The sequence below is a fragment of the Protopterus annectens genome, chromosome 16.part0 (genome assembly GCF_019279795.1).
Source record: "Protopterus annectens isolate FY-2018-M chromosome 16.part0, PAN1.0, whole genome shotgun sequence".
In the NCBI taxonomy this organism is placed as follows: Eukaryota; Metazoa; Chordata; order Ceratodontiformes; family Protopteridae; genus Protopterus; species Protopterus annectens.
The window spans coordinates 376,894,703-376,903,767 of NC_056750.1; the positions used below are offsets into that span (position 1 = coordinate 376,894,703).

The 9,065-nt window shown below is 36.0% G+C and overlaps 1 protein-coding gene across 1 annotated transcript in view; it reads right to left on the reverse strand.

The window, feature by feature from the left end:
• Positions 1–7,648: 7,648 nt before the first annotated feature.
• The window catches only part of PAXX (PAXX non-homologous end joining factor), a 244,519-nt gene continuing 243,102 nt past the window's right edge, over positions 7,649–9,065 (reverse strand). Inside the window, exon 7 of the mRNA XM_044058857.1 lies at positions 7,649–8,659. Within this exon, the coding sequence (XP_043914792.1) occupies positions 8,620–8,659 (40 nt within the window). The 3' untranslated portion in view covers positions 7,649–8,619. The remainder of the gene's footprint in view (positions 8,660–9,065) is intronic.

Genomic DNA, 9,065 nt, shown 5'->3' on the forward strand with positions numbered 1-9,065 from the left:
CTTTACTACAGGCTCAAGAGGGACAAGGATTGACAGCTGGGAGCAAGGACCAGAAGGCAAATGTGTCTGTAGGCAACTTTATTGTCCTCCTTATAAACATGTAGAAGCCATTAGGCTCACTGGGAGGAGTTCAAAGTGCTGTTGGCAACATTTTGTGGTACTTTAAGGATAAGACTAAGATACATATATTTGGTATACACTCTCCTATTTATTTGGAGAGGTAACCATTAAACGTTTGGCTAACATTTATACAACAGGAGATTCATCAGGTGAACGTTAATGAAGCTACCCATACACCAATGAAATGTACTCCTCATTAGAAGCTATTAGTACCGCCTTTAAAGCAGAGAATCAGGATGCCATTCCCACCTAATTTACAAAACTGATTCAGTGCCTGGCTTCTGTCCTTCCTAGGTGCATACTTCCAACAAAGGAGGAAAATCTTGGAGCATGTTTAGTGGCAATAGAAAAGCTACGTTAACAGTTGAATTACATTGGGGTCCCACAGTAAAAAGACTGAAGGGCTTTCTGAGTTTACAGGTTTATGTCTGCCATGCACAATTACAGGTATGGGTACTGTCTCCAAATTTTCCTAAGAAACATCTGAGAATAAAGAATTGCTTATTTCACCTACATGTTGGATAGTGTTACTGCTTTGCAAGCACCCAGCTTTCCCCACCACACCAGTAGATTTCTATACCAAGGTGGTACACGCACCAGTGAGCACATTGGTAGTGATGAAAGAGTTGCATCATACTTTGTACTTCATTATGATCAATGAAGAAAACTTTAGAGACTGCAGTTTCAAAGCTGGCTGGAATTTTAAAAGTTTGGGTCAAGAGAACCTATTGTGAGAATCTTGCAATTCTTAGCGAAAGATGGTATAAAGTAATTTGAGAAGGTGCAGAGGTCAGTTGATATCCCTTAAGAGTTTTATAAATAATTTACTTTTTACAAACATGGGGATGGAAGTGGTTATTGGTCCCATAACCACAGTGGTCAGGCAGCACAACACGCAAATTGCATACGACTAAGTTTTTGTTGCAACTCTAGCTCCTCCCAAGCCAAAGCCACACAGAAGAAATTATGAAAATATTCTGGAAAATGAACTGAACCTGCATCCATTTAAAGATTTGGCTCATAATTCTCACTAGACATTTTTTTAAATAAAACTGTTTCATCAATTTCTAATCTCAGCTAGATTAACCATAAAGTACCAGTCAGTGTCCTTCTGATGGCAGAGGTTGGTAAAAATTAATTGTGAAACTAAAATTATCAAGTTTGGCCCTGTAAAGAGTCATCTCATTGTTTATGTAATACATATCAAGTACAAACCATCTGGGATGCAATGTTCACCCAAAGAAGGGACAAGTACTCTGTGACTTCTGTATACCAGGCAATGCGCCAAAAATGTATAAATGTACATGTCTGCTAATGGCAGGACACAAAACTATTACCATAAAGGTGGACATCTAGTGTATGAAGATGTCTGCTAATGGTAGGCCACAAAACTACTGCATCTATATGGAAGTCTGGTGTTTTCCCACATGGTAACCACAATGCAGGCAATAAATGTTACAGAAAATGAAGGCTGAGCGTTTAGCTGCTAATGTTAAAGGCTTGTATGTAATCAGGCATCAGATGAAAGTGATTACTGATGTATCAGGGTGAGAAAACCAAGGTGCTATCATAGCCTGGGGTAGGTGGGTGGGTAGCTGGAGGGCTCATAGCAATACTAGGTGCCTAGGATTTATGCTCCTGACTTCTACAAATGCAATACATCACTATGATCCTGCTTCCTTATCAGAGACCAAAGAATACTGTAACACTAATATGTATACAGAAAGTACAGGCACAGAAGTCTGAAGATGCCTTCAGTTACTGCAGTTTTGTATCTACCCTTAATTAAATACAATTTATAACACAATGGTGTAGCAAGAATGGATGTCTGTATTTCTGAGGAGGTGCTGAGAAGTATATTACATATACATAGTGTGTCAAGACTAAGTGATCATAAAAAAAAAATCTGAAGATAAACATCTGAAATGGGTCATTACATCAGTTCATGGAACTCAGAATAGCAGGCACTTAGACTTTTGAAAACAAGTAGGATTCAAGACAGACATGTAGATATTTAATGACAGGAAGTAATTTCTCATTTATTACATGCGTTAACCAAGTGAAGTCTAGTATAAATGATTACTTGACCGTTGCATCATTATAGCTTGATGGGGACAATTAATTTTGCTAATTTTCATTACTCAGCCTCTTTCCTTGATTGCACCCTCACTTGATCAAAGCAAATAAAAATGCCATTAAAAAGCCCATTAATGAAGCCAATCCACCTCTTTAAAACATGCTTAACTGATACCAATTCATCAATCCGATTTTCTAATTAAAATATAGTTACTGTAATATGCAACTTTGTTATATTCAGGTTTTATGCCTTTCAGACAGCCAAAAACTACTTGAAATTTTAAGTAATAAGCTAGAAACACGTGCAAGAGCTATTGCATATAATGAAGACAAATGCTTTAAAAAAGTAATACACCTACTACTGGTGGGGCTGGAAATTTCTTGGCAGTGCAGGTTACTGAAACTATAGCTGCTTCAATGATGGGTGGTGATAATCTTAAAATAAAAATTACTCATGGAGAACTGCGACCGATTTACATGATACTCATGAGACTGAGATCTACCCATTACTACATCAGCATTACTTTACATTTAACAGAGTTTTTTAAACTACAGTGTTGCATGAACACTCACATTTTATTAAGAAAACATGCAACATTATTTGAAGAATATTTAACTTTTCAATATCCAGTTGATATTACTTCTCTTAGTTAAATCGTTCTGATGTATATTTTGGCTAGAGCATGAGAAATTGAAAATCACCTCTGCTAAAGATAAAAGCATTTTAACACAGAGCACGTACTCTTATCAAGAAACTTCAACTGATGTTAAAAACAGTGAACTGTTATACGAAGTAGAATTTGATCTTAAGGAAGCCATAATAAATATGCTGTTTCAAAATCTTGCATTGGACTGGTATTACATTGACGACTGGTGCTCTTCTTTACATCCAGGACTTGCCAGAAGTGGCTCCAGCTCTCCCACAACCCTAAAACAGGATAAAAGGGGTTATCAGCAAATGAATAAAGGTTTTTATATCCATAGACTCTCAACAGCAGTGGTTCGAGGTCAGAACCTTGATCTACTCTGTTCTTACAGGCAAAGACATCAATGTTCCAATTTACAGCTGAATTCTCCATTGCAAGTGACTCAGAAACCAGTTTAAGGTAGAATAGGATAAAACACACTCACCATTCCTGCTTATAGTGATATCAAGAACCACAGCAATGAATGCTTTGGGTAAGTTCAAGACTGAAACTAAAACAGTTAGTCCCTGATCCATCTCAGCTTGTACAAAAACAGTGTCCTTGATGAAAGTCACTGTTTACATCTGAAAGAATAAATTTGTTTATGGTTGTCCTGAACACCCATGGGGTCACTCTTGTGGATAGTAGTGATTACCAACACCTTTCCTTGGCTTAGGTGGCATTCGTTCCTTAAAAGTTCCACTCACCAGACATGTTAAATGGCTTGAAATGGAGTCAGCAACAAGTCTCACTGGATATACAAATGCAAGTTCAGAGTTAAATTAGGCAAAGACTAAAGGGTTATAAAACTGCATGTTATTCAATACTTTTTATTTAATATTAAGACTTGAAGTAGTGGTACAAACGTACCACCACAAGAAATGTGCCACCTTTACAATGTTTAGCACTGACAACAAATTTTGAACAAGATGCCACGAAGAACGCAATGAGACAGGTTTTTTTTTTTTATTTTCACCCTTGAAAATTTACTTTTAACTTCAGAAAAAAAACTTTGTTGCTTTACAGTTCAATTTTTCCAAGAAGACTTGAAAAAAATCAAAAAAATTACAATATTTTCTTTTTTATAACCTCAGTAGAAGTCTGCTTTGCATATAAACAACCTATTTCACAGGTTAAAATGTAGCAGCTCAGCAAGAAGCCAACAAAGGTTAAAAATATTAAACTGACTAGGCCCTTATATAAAAAGGAGTAAAGCAAAAACAGGGCATGTGAACCAATGTGTGCGTAAAACAGTTAATCAATAGAGCACTAAAAAGCATCTGAATTGCAATAAATATCCCAGAGAACCAATAAATAAATAGGTGAATTAAATATAAGAGACAGCAAGTTGCAAAACACTTTAACTTATGTTAAAAGTAAAAATAATAAACATTTAATTGACTTCCAAATTCTTCATCCAAGAGGTTTACATAATGATGTTCAAATATAAACAGGAGCTTCTTTTTTTTTAAACCTGTGATGCACCAGAAAATAATTAAGATGTTGATAGCACATAGTAAAAATCTTAAACTAAAATCTTGGTTATAAACCATCTTGAAATGTACTGCAACAGGAGTAAGGCTGCATTCTTAACATCTTTTGTGTGTTCCTGCATCCTTACTCTGATATTTCTGGCTATATAATCTACATAACATTTGTTACAGCACCACATACAACTCAATCATAACAGATTTAATATTTTTCATACTTAAAGGTCTAATCATTAACATGCTGTGTTAAGTGTATTGTTACACTTTCCTTAGCAAATGTAAGTAACAACCCTTAGTGATGGGAGTTATCTCCTGACTATAAAACCATAAAAGATTTTAGTGTTTGGGGTAAACAGTGTGCTATTTTTCCAATTTCATTCATAAGCACCGCTCCTTGAAATTTTTTTTCAAAGCTGAAAATGCCTGACATTACATCATAAAAGACTGTACTCACAATCTCTCATGTCCTACATTAGTGTATAAGCTACCATTTTTTTGATACTAGCTGCAGCAATAAGGAAGCCATATACCCTACTAGTAAGACCAATTAATCAGCAATTTCTCACAGTTGGAACACCCATCTTTGAAAAAAGTTGATGCTCTATTCATGAAACCATAATGTTAAAAAGTTTTACTTCCTATAAAGTAGTATGGTGCTTTTGATTACGCAGAATGCACTGCATGTGTATGTAAATTGCCAGCACCTAACTTGACATTCTTTTGCAGGTGTGATCATAAGGAAAGAGAGTCAACAGTACAATAAAACAGCAAAAATTTCACAATCTTTGTTTTTTTTTTTCAAACCACTTGCTGATTTAACATCAGGTGTATATCCACTTATGAAATTATCTGTAAAACACAGGAGTATGAAAAGTGTAACAATACACTTTAAAACCATCTTTGCAACAAAAGCACATAACCTTTAAGTGCAACAGAATTCTCAGAGATAAAATTTTGTTAAAAAAAATGTGCATCTGAATGGACAAAGTGGTCCATTACACTGGGCTAGCTCCTATAGGATATCTTCGATGTTACAGTTAAAAATGCCCTCAAAGACATCACTTAAAATGACTTACTCATACTTTTTTAAATTCTAGAAATTTCATCTGCAAAGGGGCATGTCAGCTGACAAAATAAATATCTTCTTTCAACATATTACTAGAATATATGTGTGTGAATGAGAGGGAGGATAGAGGAATGGTGAGGACGCACGGAGTAGAGGTGGCGAAGGTGGATGAGTTTGAATACTTGGGATCAATAGTTCAGAGTAATGGTGAGTGTGGAAGAAAGGTGAAGAAGAGCAGGATGGAGTGGGTGGAGAAGAGAGTCAGGAGTGATTTGTGACAGACTAGTACCAGTAAGAGTGAAAGGGAAGGTCTACAAGAGGGTAGTGAGACCAGCTATGTTATATGGGTTGGAGAAAGTGGCACTGACAAAAAGGCAGGAGTCAAAGCTGGATGTGGCAGAGTTAAAGATGTTAAGATTTGCACTGGGTGTGACGAGGGTGGACAGGATTAGGAAAAAGTATATTAGAGGGTCAAGCCCAGGTTGGAAGGTTTGGAGACGAAGCCAGAGAGGCAAGATTGTGTTGGTTTGGACATGTGCTGAGGAGGGATGCTGATTATATCGGGAAAAAGATGCTAAGGATGAAGCTACCAGGTAACAGGAAAAGAGGAAGGCCTAAGATAAGGTTTATGGATGTGGTGAGAGGACATGCAGGTGGTTGGTGTGACAGAGCAAGATGCAGAGGACAGGAAGAAATGGAAACAGATGATCCACAGTAGCGACCCCTAACGGGAACAGCCGAAAGAAGATAATGATGACTTGCAATTAACCCCTTAAAAGAATTCTGCAATGTGACATCTCATCATAAGTATATGACACTGTCGTATAATCAAGATGAATACTAACAAAAACTGATGTATCAAAAAAAAATATGAGGGGGCAACCCCGCCTGCAAATTACATATAGCAACTCTGAAATCGCTTTACAACGGGAAATGGGTAAACTCCCTGATCCCCACCATAATCTCACACCAAAACAAAGCTGGTAATGTTATATCAGCTGATTTCTACCTATAGTGCTGGCTTTTTTCAGTGTGATGATCACACAGATTGTCCACCTCAATGACATTCCTCATCCCATACCATGAAGAAACAAACCACTTTAGTAAAAGTTTCTTTAAGATCTGCATCATAATGCCCTTGACTACTCAGTCTGTTTTAGTGTTTTCGCTTGATATCTGAATGAACTCTTCCTCTTCAGTCAAACTCACCACAGGGGAGACATTTAAAAAGAGGGTGAGGGTGTGTACTATATGCCAATAAACTATGGGTTGCGGTAGGTTTCTTAAACACGGTGGTCAGAAAACGTTGCGTCACATATGCTAAAATATCCAAGTATTCTATCTTACAGGTTTGCATGTTGCAAAAAGAAATACTAAAATCAACATTAATTGCAAAACCTTTACAGGAAATGACTATTGACAAAAATGAACAATGTTTATAAAACACCAACTTGTTAATAAAAAAAAAAAAAAATCTGTGAAAGTCTTTTTGAAAGCCCATAAATAACTTAATAGAGCCTTTGTCTCCATAGCAGCACCTCTAATTTGTAAAAAGAATTCACAATTAAAAATAAAAAGTTATGGGTTAAGCTAAACTTGAAGTGGCAGAAAATGACCAATTCAAATCCGTAAAACAGAAATACTCTGCCAAATCATGGTCTGCAACTCCTGGATGAAATGACCACTATGTCTACAACAGGAGAGTAGATTCGAGACTTCTGTCTAATGTAGCATCTAATATGCTCCTTAAATCTTTCCAGGAGGCTATACACCTCAGAGACTGTAGGTAGGTAGATACGATCTTATGAATTTTTAAGATACAGTATAATAATGGAGTTTAAGAACTGTTTAATTGCAACATGTCATCAAGATTCTTAGATAAGGATCTCCCTCTTCGCAATCTCTAACTGGGAACAAAATTCCCATTAAACCCATACAAGAGGGTTAAAATCAAGTTTTGTACACCTTTCACTGTTATCTAAAAATCAGTATAATCAATTAAAACTGTTTAATAACTGCAATGCCCACCATCCCTTACCTGTAGGAAATGACACTTCTCTGAAATCAGCTAATACAAAACATCAGAACATGTAGTATAATATGAATACCTTCACCTACATGTACATGAGAAACTAACCCAAACATGGCCTCCAAGACAGCACTTGAACTGATCATTTTATGTCACACAGATGAAATAACCCACTGGACAGTTTAGAGTCAAAACTTTAATAACAATATGTATTAAAACCTACACATAGTACATTTGCTTCATATAACAAAATAAACAGCAGGCAACACAATGGTAAAATGCAATTTGGCTGTAGTCGTAAACAAGTCTGCTGCTTCTGTTTATTCACAGTAGAACTGTGATCACTATTTATTCTATACAGTAATATTTAAAATACATGCAATTATGACCTTTAAAAGAAATGATTTCTTAACCTTCAGAATATTAATACCTGTTCAATAAATAACATGAAAGAACAGACTTTGCCTTATAGTTCACATAATAAACTGTTAATATGCATTAATCTAAACTAAAAGTACACTGTCAGGTTATCTTTAGAGAAAGCAAACCCAGCATTTTATCTGTATCCAACAGGCAATTCATATTTAAATGTTTTGTTGTGTCACAGTAGACAATATTATCATTGCAACATGACAAAATGCTGCTTGCAAAAGTCCAAACTCTGACCACCTAAGCTCTGAGTAGCAGCACGTAGCAGGCACCACATGCACGAATACAAATTAGAACACCATGCAGTCTGCATCTCAGCAAGGACACATTAGGACATTTCACTGCACTTCATTAAAGCAAGACATAATGGTCTAAAATGTGCTTATATTTCAATAAATATGCTATATTAAATTTAAACTAAGGTACTGCAGTCACAAAACATCTGTTACTCCATAGAATACTGTGACAGCCACAGTACTCTAGTAATTCAGGACTACAAGTTAACAAAGAAAATACCAAAGATCCAGTGAGGTAATATCTCTTCATTTCGTTAAATCAGCTGTCTTCAGCAAATCTTCATCTGCTGGAGTCAAACTAAGTGCAAATTTCACTGTAAAAATTACTTAAAATTATTGCAAATAGCAACATTATGTTTAAAATAGAGTTAAAATGTGAAAATACATCATCACCAACTTCATCCATTTCTACTGAGATACAATTTTTTTAGGCATCTTCAAAGTCCACACCAGATGGAGCTTGTTTTCTACAAAAGGAACACAAAAAAGGAATTTTAATCACAACAGGAAGTGCATGGTAATTTTATAGCAGCATGTTTGAATATGGTGTGGCATAAACGATATGGTGTGTGAATGAATAGTACCACCCATCTTGATGGGCAGTAACAAACCTCACCCACTTCCATCATACATCAAAATTCAACACGCTCAAATATTTGAAAAATCCTTTTCTGCACATGACCAGCATTATGCTGCAAAGGAAAACATTATCTAAAGAAAAGATGCTGTTAAAATAGAATACAATTTTTTGAAAGAAATGCATACAATACATGCTTCTTATGGGGAGGGGGGGGGGGGGGTTGCTGTCCCATTAACCTCTATGCTGTGAAATATCTGAACCATAGAATAAATGAAAAAAATGGGAAGAGCTCC